The sequence below is a fragment of the Hylobates moloch genome, unplaced genomic scaffold, assembly GCF_009828535.3.
Source record: "Hylobates moloch isolate HMO894 unplaced genomic scaffold, HMol_V3 SCAFFOLD_3, whole genome shotgun sequence".
NCBI lineage: Eukaryota > Metazoa > Chordata > Mammalia > Primates > Hylobatidae > Hylobates > Hylobates moloch.
Window position 1 is genome coordinate 7,458,423 of NW_026652278.1, and position 17,363 is coordinate 7,475,785.

A 17,363-nucleotide genomic window follows, 5' to 3' on the forward strand; every position below is an offset into this window, starting at 1 on the left:
AACATGGGGCTTCATGAGCATCTTTATTAACTGTGGTTTATTAACTTACACCAGTCACCTAAGATCCATTTTGGAGGCACTTTCAAAGGCATGATTTTTAGGAAAACAAAATGAAACTACTGCATGTATTTCTATGCACTTTATAGGCATGGGGAAAAAAACACAACTGACAGAGTTCTCTCACCCTCCTTGAAGTATCCGGACCAGCAAATCTTCATCATTCACACTGACAGCCCGATGCAAGTGCTCACTACTTATGGGCTCTCCTGGAGAAATGAGATGGAAGGCAGTCATCCAGAACATCAGAAAAGGAGACTGCTTCCCGCCATCTTCCTCCTGTGGCCTTCACGGGATCGTCTTCAGGAAGGCGCTTGGCTATTCCTGTAAGTATATCTTACATTTCCTACTCACCTGCCTCTTTTACCGAAAAAGACCTTGTTTTCACATATTAAGAGAACATTTTGACTGACCTAAAGGCTTGGGACATTTCCAAGTTATAAAGTATTGCTTTGTGAATGTTATTTTGATATTTAGAAATAATCCTTTCAGATTTCATAAGACTTAATAAATGTCTCCTACAAGCAAGGAAAACCTCAGCAACTGTCACAACATGCTAGTTTTATTTGCCAAAGAGATGTTAAACTACTTGGAAAAAAAAAAAAAAGGACAAAGTGCTTTAACATTTGAAATTAAAATTTTCAGTTCTTCCCAGGAATGTGACATACAAATTGGCCTTGTCTTCTCTGAGCTTGTTGGGGCAGAAGGGCTTCGACCCACAGGGAGGTGGGGAGCACCAGGAGAAAAGCCAATTAGGGGAGAGAGCTTGCCAAGCAGCGAAGACCCAGGAGGAGTCCAGAAGCCACAGCCGGGGAGGAAGGCATCCTTTGTACAGGGGACATCAGCTCCACAGCGAAGCCAACAGGCAGGCGGGCAGCACAAGCAGAGGGAGAATAAAGGGCTATGTAGAAGCCGCCCATCTTTCTAGGCATTTCTGGTTTCATTTGTTCTTTATTCTACACCTTCTGATTTTAAATAGTATCACGATTAAGCTTAAATGAAATAATACCAGTGAAGCACTTGGAATAGCACCTGACACATCGTAAGTACCCAGCACACACCTGTTGTTGGGGTGACAGTAGCAGCAGCTGCCATCGTCAGTGGATACAGCCCCACCACTTCTTACATACTCCAACTGTATGCCCAGCCCCTCACCCGCACGCAGCAAGAGTTTGAGTTTATAATCCCTGGTCTAAATAACCTCAAAGGTCTCATTCATTCATTCAACAAACCTAAGTAATGTACATGCCAAGTCCTGTGCTAGGCTCTGGGGAGTTGGCATGAAAAGAGCTAACCATTAGCTCCCATGCTCACTTTCACTGTAGTGCCCGCTTTCAGCCTGTTATTCTAAACCCTGAAAGAAAATATCCACTCCCACCCCATCCTCCTCCACTGCACCCTACACTGCCTCCTGGGGCTCACCCACCCTCCCTCTTATAGTCCGGCCCAGAGAGATCAGCTGGCCTCCCTCTTCCTGCTGCTTATGGTAGAAAATCTCTCTGGGATGCCAGTTCCTGGGCATAGGAGACACTTTTTCTCTGGGTTTCCTCAGAGGGTTTCAGTGGTGCAAAGTGAATTGGGCAATGTACAAACTGGGAAAACAGACAGGAGAATAAAAGGATTTCTACCAGAATTAGCCGATACCTTTTCCTTTCTTTCATAAAAATAAATTTATGCCAAGTTTAAATTATTTTGAAATAACAATTTTGTCTGCTAGAGCTTGCCAATCTCTTACAGATTTTTTTTAGCTACATTATACTTCCTTTTCATCATTCTACACATTTTTTAGATCAAAAGTGTCAAATAAAAGTCACATGATAACCTGTCAAAGGCCAAGGCTCACAGCTGTCCCTGGCCTTCCAAGGGAGGTCATGCCATGCTCAGTGGTTTCACTAGAAGGGCTTAAGAAGGAGACAGGGTTTTATACTCCAGAGGACCATCTGGCAATGTCTGGTGACATTTTTGGTTGCCACAACGAAGGGGATGGAGCACTGGCATCTAGAGGATAGAGGCCAAGGAAGCTGCCAAGAATCCATAAGTGCACAGGACACGATAAGGAATCATCCAGGCCCCAAATATCAGTAGGACCAAAGTTGAGAACCCTGGGCTAGATTAATAAGGACTTAAAACCATCATGCGTCTCATCTACACTTTAAACTTAAACCCAGAGACTGTTTCCCTTTCTGTTGCTAACCAGGAGAAGAAAAGTGGTACGTTTATAAAAGTCTCTGTTATCCCATTAACAGGCCCCATTTTTTCCTAATCTGAAACTTCAGCTGCCACTAAAACATAAAAACAAGTCATTTGGATAAATCACCTATAACAACATATAAAGCTCATTCTATTTCTACTAAGTTGTACAATGTGTAGTATCCTAAATCAAATCCTATGAATTAAGCTGTATGTAGGCTTTTCACACAGTGCTTTTAAAATTCTCCTCCAAACCACAAGACTGGGAGTCGGAAAGGCTAAGTTATCCAAGGTCACCCAGTTAGGAGAGGGCAGCATCAGAGCCAAGGCCAAGTCTTCCATGAGGCCCACTCCTTCCCTTTAGTATTTAGTAAACGCTGCAGTATCGACCAGTTCACTATATGCTTCCATTCTTACTAGATTTTGAATACAGATGATCATAAGTAAATGTGATCCTCCCCCAAAGTGTTAAAAGAAAGGGGATGCCTAAAAATCTTCCAAAAAGTGCTAACTGCTTGAGATGTTAAGAAAAGTTCGAAGGGCACACCCCCAACCACCTCTCTACACCGACCCTCTCTACTCCACAGCCTCCATCTTACCTGAACAGAAAGGCTCTCTCGGTGGGGACACTTCCTAGCGCATCCTAACCAGGAAGCTCTGCAGCATGCAAAGGTTGGAAAATGAAACAAGTTCACTGCATGCTTATAAGCTTGAGGACCGTTTGTAGCAAAGACCACGGCTTTTAGTATTAGGATATAATAAATGTAATGCCAATTCCAGCTTCCATGGGAAGTAAAGAGCACTTCACAGCTTACTCTGAGAACAAAGGGACACCTCACAGAAGAGAGGGGAATGACATAATTGTTCCTCAGTCCTTGCTTGCTGGGCAGTCACCACCGTTCCAGGGTGTGAGAGCTCTTTCTCTGTGTTAACTCCTTAACCATCCTCACACTACCATCAAGAGGGAAAAGAGGGACTGAGGACTACACTGAAACCTGTGTGAAGCAACAGAGGTACGAAAATATCTCCATTTACCTGAATTTGACAAAGAAAGAACAAAGAAATGAAAAGGCCCTTGTTTGCAGTGCACAGCAATTCTTTCTACTCCCACTATAGGCAGGAGTCCTGAGGAACAGAGAGGAAATTCCAGGGTGAGCAGAATGTTCCATTCCTCCCACCCCTGAATCCTTCAAGACTTTGTGGGCCTGGCCCAAGGGAATGCCATCAATAAGTGCAATTGAATATTTTTAAAAGGCCGGCCATTGCTCTGCGGGTTTGTTTTTCTAGTGTTTTACCCTGAGTGTTGCAATTACAATTATCAAACTGATTCTGCCCGTGGTGAGGACGTTAGCCCAGGCTCATCTGAGCTGGATGGAACTCACCAGTCAGGGCCAGGTGAGCAGGGACACTGAGGAGGAGAAGGGAGGAGCAGGGCAGAGTGGTCTGGAGGAAGCCAAGGCTCACGTTCTCTAAGAGGGTCGTTTAGCTGCAGATGTACCCGCAGATATTATAATATGGTGATAACACCTTTCTTGGTGGAATTTTAAGTCTTTATTAAAAGCAGTGAATAAATCACAAGCTCATTGGAGAAGATATTTGCCAATTAACAAGTAGCAGCTGTTTTTCTTTCTTTATAAGGGCCCAACTGATTAAAATTGTATGCCTCATTTAAGCAAGAATCTCGTGTACTTTACCTGGGGGAAAAAAAAAGGTTGTTCATTCTTTATTCAAACAAAGTGCATGCCTCTGTGATTCATTAAAACACTCTCAAACTGAATGCAAATTATCACCACACAGAAGCATTTTGTATCATGTGCACAATTTTAGTTCTTTGTTTAGCATGATCTGCCTCCTTAGGAGAATCTGCTTTGGATATTATAAATATATAACAATAGCATAAGGGAGCTGCAGCCAGCCCGCAGAGCCAAGAGCCTGCCCCAGCTAGGAGGAGGAGGACACCTGATCCTCACCACCCAGTACAGCCCCCCAAGGTTGAGAAGGCTTCCTGGCTGCAGGCAGTGATGCTATCTATTATCTGGCAGTGAAATGGCCAGGATCACTCCCCCAACACACACACACAGACACACACACACACACACACACACACACACACCCCTGGTCACCACCACACACTCATCCCTGCAGGAGGCCTCATCTAATTACTCATGGAAGCCACGGGGCTGTAAGGACAAACACCCTGCACTAACTCTCCATGGCTGCCTCTGGAGCCAGCTCAGTGGGGAGAAGGCACATCTGGCCCACAGGCACAGCCTGATATAGTTTGGCTGTGTCCCCACCCAAATCTCATCTTGAATTGTAGCTCCCATAATTCCCATGTGTCATGGGAGGGACCTGGTGGGAGGTAATTGAATCATGGGGGCGGGGCTTTCCCATGCTGTTCTCATGATAGTGAATAAGTCTCATAAGAGCTGATGGTATTATAAAGGGAAATTCCCCTGCACATGCTCTCTCTTGCCTGCCGCCATGGAAGACATGCCTTTACTCCTTCTTTGCCTTCCACCATAGTTGTGAGGCCTCCCCAGCCATGTGGAACTGTGAGTCCATTAAACTTCTTTCCTTTATAAATTACCCAGCCTCGGGTATGTCTTTATTAGCAGCGTGAGAACACACGAATAAACAGCCCTTCCTAAAATTGCTCCAAATGGTACGCCAACCCCATGTAAACTCAGGCGAGGAGGGCCAGAAGCCCCTGCCCTGGCTTTGACGTGCTATTAAGAGGACGCTAGAGGCCACCTGAAGCCCACCATGGAAGGCTGCAGAACCAACCATATTCACCCTCACCTGGAAGGTTCAGGTGGACTCTCAGTGGCCAGTGGAAAACTAATACATCTCCCAACAAACATAAATGCAACCTGAGAAAATCAGTGTTTCTTTTCATACTCTTAATTCTGCCACTGGTCCTTAATTTATCACCCATCCACCCATCCATCCATCCAAGGATCTTCTTTTTTTAGAGAAAGGGTCCTGCTCTGTTGCCCAGGCTGGAGAGTGCAGTGGTGCCACCATAGCTCACTGTAGCCTTGAACTCCTGGGCTCAAGCGATACTCCTGCTCGGGCCACAGGCACACACTCTGACTTATTTATTAAGGAACTCCCACAAGCTAAAGATGGCCAACCCATCGTCCACCCTTTCGGAGCCCGCAATGTAGGCGAGAGACCAAAAGGTAGACAAATACATAAGAGAAGATGCAAGAAGTGTTCATAGAGGTGGGGGAATACTGCTCTGTACCTGGGGAGGAGGGAAAGCATGTGACGGAGGAGGGGAAAGCCACATAAGGAATCGCCCCGCCATGCTTGCCCATGGGGCAGGCTCAGTGAGCACAGCAATGAAGTGAGTGCTCCAGGGAGGAGGGGCAGAGGTAGGGGAGTGTGGAGTGGCAGGGGGCCTGCGGGCGGTAGGGACAGGAAGAGGATGGGAGGGAGCAATAAGGTAGCCTGGGACGGCATGCTGGCCAGGGTTGCCTGGAGAGTCTCTGTTCATAAGCCTGGCTCCCTTTGCCTCTTCCTCCTGCCTCTTCTCCTGCAATGCTGCCCTCTGCCTTCCTTCAGCACAGAGAGCTCACGTTCTGCCATCTTTGCTTTCTCTTAAGAACCCCAGAGGTAAGTACCTTCCATATAACAGCAAATGTTCTCAACATTGCTGGATGAAGGAATGAGCCCTCTTTTTTTACCTGAATCCCCAGAGTTGACCATTTCACATCACAAGTCTCCTCTGAAATTGTGTTTTTCACAGCTAAACTCCCAGGTTGCTAAACTCAGATCCTGTCCCCTCATGCCAGGTCTGCAACTGAAGGTACCACAGCTCAAAGGCTGAGTTAACTTTAGTCTACACAAAAATTGTCATGAAGAAATGCCTAAAGGACACAGTTGAAAGCCATGGAAAGCACATACCTCTGAGCCAAACGCTACCTGGAATAAAAAAGAAAAGCAGCTTTACTCAACAGAAGGAAGGTTTCCTTTGTGCAACCGAAAAATTATTTGCCTGTGTTTTCAGTGGGTGGGCCACGGAGAACACTTGTGACCACCCTAATTTTTACAACGTTCTTGCTCAGAGATGGCCCTGGACATAGATAGCATCTTTAAAATGCTTTAAAATACCAATCTCAGAAACAACCTTAAAACTCAGCCGGCTGAAGGGCTCAGAGCTCTCCATGTGGGGCTCTCCCCTCACGGGATTCTCCGTGGATGCAGCAGCGCTGTTCGTTCACCCTCACTCACCGTGACCCCAGGAATCGGGTTTGTGTGGCGAGTTAAGACGTACACCCTGGGGTTGTCTAAAACGGACAAGACGCTGAATGGAGCTGCTCGCCCGAGGACGCTTAGGCAGGCGGCCTGCTTGGCTGTGTGGGGACAATTAGGCTTACCCAGCCCACACTTCTGTGGCCCATTTCCTAAGAAAGGTGAATCCACCATTTTGTGCTGAATGGCTACTAACAGGACAGTTCTGGCACAAAAATAGCTCTCCCAGTTTGTGAAAGCATAATTAGACTTCCCTGACATTACAAGTTATGGCAAGGCCCAACTAGTAAATATTATTGCAGTGTTTAAAAATGGTATTATTTCTGCTTCTGGTAAGGCCAAACAAGAGGCAGAATATTTTTATCTCTAAATTGCTTGTCATCTCCATTGATCTAGAGACAGGTGAGTGCAGAGGGTCTGAATACTCACTGGTCGTAGACACTGAGACGAGTGGGCTGTACTCACACTCCCCAGAGGGGCTGGTGACCTTCAGGCGAAATCTGTACAGCGTCCTTGGTTCCAGACCTTCAACAACATGCTTCGTTGCATATCCCCTAGACAGGCGGAGACAAACATGCTGACCACACCACGTAGCTTAATCTGCACTCCCTGATAAGACAGGAGAAGAGCAGGTGGAAGTGATTTTCCTTCTATTTCCAGGACAAAACTGATGGATCCTGCTTTGCTGAACTCCGAGAGAATGAAGGACAAGTCCCACATGGCACCCCTGTCCCTATCCAGCAGGTGCACTCTGTCCCATAGGGCCTAGTCCAGGGCCTGACACATAGCCAGCATGCCGTTTTGTACTTTGGAGAAATAATTATGTTAACCACGACATTTGTCCTCAAGTGACAAAGTTTTATATTTGAAAGATAAGACAGGCAGTCAAATCGTATATATGTAATTTTCAAGTGGGGCCCATCTAGTGATGGGGGCTGTGAGGCTAATACACGGCTGCATAACTATTGCAGGCAAAATACCACTGCAGGGAAAGGACCTGAAGAAGTCACATGCAAGACTGCTTGTAGCCCATGAGCAACTTCCAGTAGAGCTGGGAGCTCAGGCAGCACATAGAAGACCATGCTAACATCATGCCCCATGGTCAAGTTCATTTTAGGAATGTTTGTGGGAAATGGATGCTGAGCACTTCTGGGATAGAAATCTGATTAGAGACTCATGATGGAAATCCACACACCTCCAGAGGGAAGCAGTACTGAGTCTCATCATTTGCAGTCTGCAAAATTAGCACCAAGAAATGCAGTAAGGTAGTTTGCCTGCCTGCTCAGAAGATGCTGGGACCTAGCGCAAGTGCTAAGATAAGACCCCACCTTCTGCTTGTGAGGCAGGTTCCAGGAGCCTGGCTTTGACTTGGCATGCATTCTACAATATCAGGTTTCCAAAAGTTGACAGAGCTGTATATATTTCCCAATATTATCCAAAACCTCTATATTACCCATTTCTCTTTTCTGCCAACATTCTTTCTTCTTATCTGACTAAACTTCATGTATCCCTTTTCAAATCTTATCTCTAAATCTTTCTTTTCTTCTACTCAAAGTCTTGGTTTTTGAGAGGGTGTGTGTGTGTGTGTCATTTCCAGCTCTTTCTTCTTTCCTACTTCAACACTTAATCCAGTTCTTGCTCTCCTCCCTTGGACCATTCTCCATAACTCCTTCAATGCCAAGGTTACCATTGTTTCCTCCAATTTTTTTTTCCTGTCTCTAGTTTTTACTTTTATTCTCAATAGACCCTCCAAAGATACCAGAACCATTCTTTGGGATTCACAACTAATTTTTCCAGGATGTTTATGTGCAACTAAATATTTATACATCAATTCCATTCCATGAAACTCAACAAGTGTATCCAGGGCCCATTATTTGCAAGGTGCTGGGGCAGGCTGGGATGTAGTCCTGAATCAACTCAGGGCCAAAATGAACCTGTCAACACTGAGTTGACCGCAACTTCCTACTGATGGGGTGGTAAGAAAAGGGGCAGTCAAGGACAGTGAAGAAGGGACAGCTGAGCAAGGGTGAAATGACAGTGCTGGAGTTAGCATCATTGATAAACACCTGAAAACCTGACTTCAGATCTGGACTAGGTGGGTGAGCTAACACCTCACCTAATCATCAAACAGCCTTGCCCACTCACTCCCAGCCCCCACTGGATTCTTTCCCCTGAAGGATGAGGCATGGCACTAAGTGTGTGGCTAAGGAACAGACCCAACACTTGTCCTAGAGGGAGGAGTATTCCCAAAGGAGAAGCTAGAAGGTCTAAGTTCCTTCCGCCAAATTCATCCATCAAACAAGTAATTCCCCCACTGAGGAACAGGCACCTGAGGAACAGGTATAGAGCAGAGACAGTGAGGTGCCAGGACAGTGTCCTCTGGTAGAGGCATCTCTGATGTCAAGTGAGAAATGGCATAAAGGACTTCCACGACAGACAGGCAGATGTCTCCCAGGCAGTCTGAGAAAGGGACTTCCCAGTAGGGATGAAAGAACACACAACTCCTGGGAAAGTCATGGTCTAGGTGCTCTCACTGCGGCGAGAGTCAGGGTGCAGAAGAGTCTGGCACGTCCAGGAAAGAGGTGCCTCTGTGAAATCTGGAGACAACTCTAACATCATAATTTTAACTCTAACATCTAACAGAACCTTTTTTTGAAAACTGAAAAACATTTACAAAGACCTTCTTCACTTGATGTTTCTGTCCTTTGTTAAAATGTGAAATTTGAAGGTAAAATCAAATACTGAACATTCATTGATCCTGTTTTTGCATCACAAAGTTACTTCAGACACCAAATCTAAATGACTTCTTGGGTGTAGCGCCAGCAGAGCCAAGAAAAAGACTAAGCACATTGAGGCATCTCTGACCACGTACATGTCTCTGCCTCCCTGCTCTGTGCTGGTGGATTCAGCCTCCTCGCTGACATCACCTTTGCTAGAAACACATTTCTCTTCACCTAAAAGAAGCCAAATGAGCTGGAAGTCAAGCTGTTCTCCACAGTCTCTACCACCCCTGCAGGAACATGTTCCTCCCCCCACAGAGTTAGAGTCTCGTTCCTCTTCCCTTGAACAGGATGGAAAGTGGTGGAAGTGAATCTGTACAGCTCTGGGTCTGGGCCTTAAGATGCGCAGAAGTTTCTGCTTCTCCTCCCCTGGAAGCTGGCCACCATGTAAAGAAGTTCAACTTCCCTGTTGGAGAAAGAGGCCACCTAGTAAGACAGAGTCAGTGGAAGATCCAGACCACAAAGGAGATGAAAAAGCCCAGCCAGTCTCCTGTTGTCCTGGCCATCCCAGCTGATGCATCACACATGGGTGAAGCCATTTGGTTCTTCCAGCCCCAAGAGAGCTGCAACAGCCAAGACCACATGGGGCAGAAACAAGCCATCAACACCCTAGCCAAATTACAGATCATGAGCAAACACATGACTGTTTCTGCTGTCAACCACTAAAGTCTGGGGCTGGTTTGCCATGCAGCAGATAACTGAGATAGTATGTATCAAGAAAAAAGAAACTGTAGGAAAGACAATGAAGAAATAACCCCAATGGCATTACAGAAACTTTTCGATCAAGAAACCGAGAAGTAGGTAAGTGTTAAAAATTGATATAAATACATTTACCATAAAAGTAAAAGCTCTAAAACCAAGATAAATATTCAAAAAAACCACTGGGGCTAAAAAGTAATAATTTTTTTCAAACTAAAATGTATCAGCCTGGCACAAAGTAGTCTTATGAGTAGGTAGATTTTGATGTTAAATGAAAATAGGTCCATGAATACTTAGATATTTGAGTCATAGAAACTGAGCCCTCAACAATGTGTGGCATCTGAAAAGATCTTTAGAAGTTCGGTGAGAATATAATAGCCAAGCCTCACCGGAATTCAGTGCAAGGTGTCAAAGACTTAGCATAGTATTAGACCAAAATAAAACCAGAAGTGCTCCCAATAAAATTCAGTATTGCTAAATATCAGAAGGTCACCCTGAAGCAATAGCACCTCCATAACCCCTGGAAAGGGAAATAACGCAACTGTGTTAGAAACCAGATGTTACCGAGCACACTTGTGAAAGGCTGAAGATTCTTGCATCACTAGAGATGGCTCCAAAGAGGACAAAAGACACAGCAGGGACCCAGGACACAACTGCCCACCAGGGTACTCTACAGTGATTACAACGCAGGCACAGGGAGGACTCATGAGAGCAGTTCATTGAACCCATGGAGAAGCGCAACTTTACCTAGACATGACAGCTGAAAAAATAAATGAATCTTAGAGTGACTTCCACAGGAGAGGAAAGTCTACAAAAATTTAAAGCATAGCCTTGTTTTTGTTATCAGTCAATAAGCAAATGTTTGATGCAAGAGCTGAGCAAATATGAAACATAAGAAGCTAAATATTGAAAAGCCCTAAGACTCAGTTACCAGACTCCCCTTTCTTCTCTAAACTCCCCCCCCCAGAATTCCAATCCAGCCTCATGCTGATGACTCTGGAGTCTGTCTCTCCAACCCAATTCCAATCCAGCCTCATGCTGATGACTCTGGAGTCTGTCTCTCCAACCCAGACCCTTTCCCTGGCCCTTGACATCCCCCAACAGCCTCCTTGACATCTCGGCTTGGATGTCGGACAGTTTCAAACTGAGCATCTACTCCACCCACAGTCTTCCCCATCTCTGTTATTACAGTTGCTCAGGCCAAACCCTGGGTGCCTCCTGTGGAAGACTGGATTGTTGTTCAGAGACACGAGGTGCCCTCCCACAAGGACCCTACCTCCCCGCCCTGTTGAACTCAGACACGGCTGCATGTCTTGCTTTAAACAATGAAGTATACACAGAAGTGAAGTATGTCATTCTGGGTGGAAGCTTCAAGAAACAGCGTGCCATGCTCTCTCCCCTGCTACAGTGACTGACAATGTTCAGGCAGAGGCTGCCGCATTGGCCTGGGCTGCGGTAGGAGGACAATGCAGGATGGAGCCCTGGCCGACCCACGGCGGGCATGGTGTGTGGGAGGGAATCACTGCTGCCATAAGCCACTGAGACTGTGACGCTGGTGCTTCAGGCAGCATCACTGGGCCTGTGCTGGCTGCCACATATCCCTTGAGCGTCCTCTCTCTCTCTCACATCCCATATCCGGTCCACCAGCAAGTTCTTAAATCCACCTTTAAAGCATATCCTGCATCCTCCCACTTTCCACACTGTTGTGTTGTCACCCACCTAAACTGTTTCCAAAGCTTCCTCATCAGTCCTCCCTGCTGCTTGCTGCCTGGCCTCCCTACAGCCTGTTCCCAACTCAGCAGCCAGAGGGATCCTCGTTAAACATAAGCCGGAGCACGCCTCTTCTCAGCTTCACAATCTCCAGTGGCTTTCCCCGCCTCTCTCAGAGTAAGCCAGCGTTCTCCCAGTAACCCTCAAGGCCCAGGCAGTGACCTCTCATGACCCAGCTGCCCTTGCCCCCATTACTTTCCTCCTTGTTCCCTCTGCTCCTCAATGCTCCTGGGACCAGCCAGGTACATTTGTACCACCAGGCTTTCTCACTTGCCCTTTGCTATGTCTGGAAGGTTCTTCCCCCAGATAGTTGCAAGGCTCCAGGTATCCTTGCTTCAGATCTACTCAGAAGTTACCTTCTTGGTGAAGCCTTCCCTACCTCTACCCCAGGCCCTCAATTTTTCCTATGCTGCTGCCCCTCAGTATGTATTGCCTGCTGACTACCTATTTTTACTTATGTATCTTATTTATTGTTTGCCTTCCTCATCACGAGGGAGGAATTTTTTCCCAGTGCCATATCCCCAGCATCCGGAGCAGTGTCTGACACATGGCAGACACTCAATAATACACGCTGATGGAATAAATGGAATGCGTGGCATGGGCAGCAATGATCACAGGAATTTAGGGCACAGACAATAGGGTAGTAAGGAGAGCTTCTCGGTGGAGGTAAAATCTGACCAGGGCAGAAGAAAGAATAGGGTGACAGGGGATAATCTGTCCAAACACGGAAAACAACTGAACACACATGCAGAAAACGTCAAGGCATATTCAAAGGACAGTAGGAAATCTGACTGGAGGGTTTGTGCTGAGAAATAAGAGGCAACAAGAAAGGCAGGTGTGGGGAAACTGTGAAAGGCATTAAATGTTAGTCTAAGGAATTTGGCCTTTATCCTTCAAGCAATGGAGACCCACCAAAGACAATTTGACAAAAGAAAGATTAAAATGGAAATTAGCCCAGCAAGATAGAATGATGAGAAAAAAAAAAAAAGGAATAAAGTCAACTCCTTCCATCAGAAAATACACTGGGCAGGTGTAGGAGCTGGGGATCCACAAATGAGCTAGACAGAAATGGAGCTTACATCCTGCAGGGGAAAACCCAGCTAATGAGGGAAAGCACAGAAGCAATTCTACAAATGGAGAACTCAGTAACTGACTGGCTATGAGAAGCCATGGAGGAAAGCCCAAGTCAAAGACAATATCATTGATTCCAGATAGACTGATGTCTGATGGGAACAGAAACTGACAAATCAGGAAGAAGTTCTTAAATCCACAATCCAAACATCAGGTATTCTAGATAATAACTTTTTACAAGAAAAGCATTTGCTAGTTTTAATGCTATGTAGAGAAAGAAATAAGGAAGCAAAAGGGGTCAAGATTAATGCAGCCTAATTCTGCCATCTAGCGTCAAGATTTGTACTGTATAATTCTGCGAGAAATGCAGGCATTTCCCCACTGCCCTTACAGCGGGGACCACAGATGTCACTGCCAGCCCCACAATGCCAGGCTGTCGTCAGAGTGTGAGTGCGTTCTCCAGCCTGACAGCAACCAGGTCTCTGGGGAGACACACAGACACACACCTCAGGCTGGAAGCCAGCACACGCAGCTGTGGTTTCTCTAGCTGAGGCTGCCTACCTGGCCACCGAGCAAAGGAATAGCCAAGGAAGAAAGAACGATGAAGGATGGCCCCACTCACCTGCCCGACACAGCTTGTGGTGCTAAGGTGATGGGGGAAAGAAAGATGTCTTTTTCTTTCTCCAGAGAAATGCTTCTCATAATTCATGCTTTTAGATAGAAAAAGCATACCTTCAACGAGTAAAACGACATGATTAAAATAACATTTGAGTAGTTAGAACAAGAACTATTTTTACATTGTAACTACATTTCAGATTCTTTTTAAGGTACAGAGAAATTTCTCAAATATCAGATATATTATCACTCAAGTAACAGTTGTAGTTGAGCCTTCACATACAGATTATATACATATTTATAGATATTTTATACACACAAACATACCTATCTCCTCATGTCAGCACTTTTATCACAATGCAAACCTGAGAAAAGGCCAGGAAAGTGATAAACCTGTTCTGCATTTGACTGCATCAATGCCAATATCCTGACTGTGACACTGCACTATTATTTTCAAAGATGTTACCATAGGGGAGAAATGGGAAAAGGTACAATCGCTCTGTATTATTTCTTACAACTGGATATGAATCTATAATTATTTCAAAATTAAAAGTTTCACTAAAAACCATATGTGTATCTCATTTTTGGTATTCCTGAATCATAAAATAGTCATTTTGCATTTTTCAAGTGGTGAATCTATCAAGGGGAAGAAATAAGTCAGAGATGATATGAAGACTAAGAAGAAAAACATAACTTTTTTTTTTTTTTTTTGAGACAGGGTCTCACGCTCTGTCACCCAGGCTGGAGTGCAGTGGCACAATCGTGGCTCACTGCAGCCTCAACCTCCCAGGCTCAAGTGATCCTCCCACCTCAGCCTCTCAAGTAGTTGGGACTACAGGCATAAACCACCACACCTGGCTAACTTTTGGATTTTTTGTAGAGATGGGATTTCGCTATGCTGCCTAGGCTGGTCTTGAACATCCAGGTTCAAGGGATCCGCCCACTTCAGCCTCCCACAGTGCTGAGATTACAGGCATGAGCCACCATGCCTGGCCAAAAATGACTTCTTGATTACTCTTGGTGGTATTTGTTCATACAAGAAGCATTTGGAAGGCCTGCTATATAACAGCCAGCACTGTCAAGGAACCGGCTAGAGCGTTAAGCAGGCAGGAGTCTTACTTGTCTCTCACCAAGTTTAATACTGGGTGGGGAGGCAGGAAAGGAACAAGTAAAAGAAATAAACAAGTAAACAACAAGGTAAACAAACTAAGCAAACAAGTAAACAAGTAAAATAAGCCCAACAGAGCTAAATGCTATGTGGCATACAAAACGAGGTTCTGAGCTACAGAAGGCCTGCATGGAAGGATGGCTACTTCAGATGGCCTTCTGGGGCGGGGGGATGTTTCATCTGAGATTGGCATGGTGTGAAGGAACCAGCTGTATAAAAACAGAAGGAAATGTATTCAAGGCAACAGCAACAAGCAAGACCCTGCGATGGGAACCAGCTTGGCCTGCCAAGGCTGAGAGGCAGCCAGCGTGGTATAAGAGAGTTGACAAGGGGACAATGGTATGACATGAGATCAGAGAAGCTGGCCAGGGTAGACCATGCGGGGCCATTCCACGTCAGTGAACACAGCAGCCTGATGGGAAGCTCACCTAATTGCATCAAGCTATTGTTTGTCTGTCTCTACATTCTGGATCTTAAATACGTATCATTAAAATATTTCAGGAGTCAAAGCTCTCAAAGGTACAGAGGTTTAATTTCAAAGTTACTGCTAATGCCTATTTTCCAAAAATTGTAATTCATAAAAGAGCATGAATACAAATGATGCTGACTCATTCTTTAATTTGAAACAAGCAGTGGCTTTTTAGAGACAACAGAAATCATTCCAGCTAATCAGGAAGTCAAGGCAAAGTGGCAAGCAATTCAACACTGCACCTACGTATAAATGATACCATAAGTGTGCATGTTGGGGTCTTTTTCTTCAATGGAGAACCTGAACCACTGCTCCTGAGGTCCTTGGCGTTTGGCTTTCTTTTCCACATCCCAGTATAATTCAATGCTGTGATGAGTCACTTTGCCCACAACAGGTGGATGAGGCTTTGAGGGTGGCGTGATTTCTAAAAAAAGAACGATACCGAATTTCAGGACCCAGTTTCCATAAGGAAGAGAGACCAGTCGAGTGGATTACAGCTGCTTGGTGATCGAGCTATTTTTCTGAGCATAAGGCACACATATAAGCATACCTCCCTGTTGCTTAAAGAACCCCTGAAAAGCTAAAGAGATACAAAATTCAGCTGATGTGTGAGCTACCACAGTCTTCAACAAGCATATATTGTACCATGCCCATCAATATCATGCCACCCCCACTGACCCTTCCAAAGGGCTGCTTAACATATCAAACTAATAAGGTTGTACTTGACCTGCTAGAACTCAGTTTGCTTCTATAATCCTTCAGTGACTAACAAAGCCAAGAGACAAATGCTCTATCTGATCCAAATATCTGGAACATAGATGACAAAGGGTTGACATCTATGCTGTATAAACAGCCCTCAGAAACTAACCAAGAATAAAGGCCCAAGGTTAGTAACAAACCTAGCAAAAGATGAGCAGCACACAAGAAAACAAAGACAAATTGCCAAGGTAATATCTGGAAAGATGCTCATATCATCCCCTAGTGCTCACAGAAATCGGTAACAATGGGGTATAACTTTATATCCAGTCAGAAACTGAAAAAGAAATTTCATAACTATTGGAATTCACAAGATAGGGAGAGGATATTCTCATGTGCTGGTTGTAGGAAATATGAATTATCGCCTTTTTAGAGGGCAATATGGAAGCATCTATTAAAATTAAAAATACACATATCCCTGTCTCACCATCCCACCCCTGGAAACTTCTGCAGAAATCAGAGCATAAATACACATAAGAGTGAGTGGCCAAGATGGCTGACTAGAAGCAGCTGGTGTACCTGACTCTCACAGAGAGGAATAGAAGGGACGAGTGAATACAACACCTTCAACTGAAACAGCCAGGTACTCGCACTGGGACTAATCAAGGAAACAACCTGACCCACAGAGAACAAAGAAAAGCAAGACAGGACAATGGCCCACTGGGGGTCAACACGGAGCCAGGGGATCCTCCCTTGCCCAGAGAAGCAATGACTGAATGAGCCACCCAGAAACCAAGCTTCTCCCACAGATCTTTGCAAACCTCAGGTCAGGAGCTCTCCATGTAAACCCCTCTCTACCAGCGCCTTCAGTCTTCAGTCTGACAGAGCTGCGTGGAGTCTTGGCAGAGCAGCCGCTCAGGCACGCGTGGAGACCCTGGAGCCTTAGCTACTCAGGTTTTCCAGCAAAAGTAGCCGTAGCTCTGGCAAAGTGAGAGGTTAGACTCCTGTACATACCCCTTAGCAGAGAGGATGAATCCAGGCGGCTGAGCAGCAACAGCCCCCACTTCCACTGCACCTCATGAGATAAGACCCACTGGCTTGGAATTCCAGCCAGCTACCAGTAGCAGCATTGCACCTCCCTAAGAAGCACCTCCCAGGGGGAGGGGCAGGCCACCAGCTTTGCTGTTTGGGCACCTTAGCCATTCTAGATTTCAGGCTTTGGAGAGTCTGAGCCAACACAGGGCAGAAGGGATCCCCCAGTACAGCATAGCTGCTCTACCGAAATGTGGCCAGACAGCTGCTTTAAGCAGGTACCTATCCTGTTCCCTCACTGGACAGGACCTTCCAACTGGGGCCTCCAGCCACCCCTGCCCGAGCTGTCCATCTGACAGATGGACATTGAATTTCCCCTGGGATGGCACTCCCAGAGGGAGAGGTGGACCACCATCTTTGCTGTTCAGGTGCCTTAGCCGTTCCAGCCTTTGAGCCTCATAGTATCCGAGGCGATCAGGGACTGAAGCGGACCCCTAGCACAGCACAACTGCTCTCCCGAAACGTGGCCAGACTGCATTTTTAAGTGGGTCCCAAT

The 17,363-nt window shown here is 45.7% G+C and overlaps 1 protein-coding gene across 1 annotated transcript in view; it reads right to left on the reverse strand.

The window, feature by feature from the left end:
- FANK1 (fibronectin type III and ankyrin repeat domains 1) overlaps positions 1 to 17,363 on the reverse strand; it is a 122,558-nt gene that overhangs the window by 13,869 nt on the left and 91,326 nt on the right. Inside the window, 3 exon segments of the mRNA XM_058435902.1 lie at positions 185 to 266; positions 6,937 to 7,061; positions 15,326 to 15,503. Of these exon segments, the coding sequence (XP_058291885.1) occupies positions 185 to 266; positions 6,937 to 7,061; positions 15,326 to 15,503 (385 nt within the window).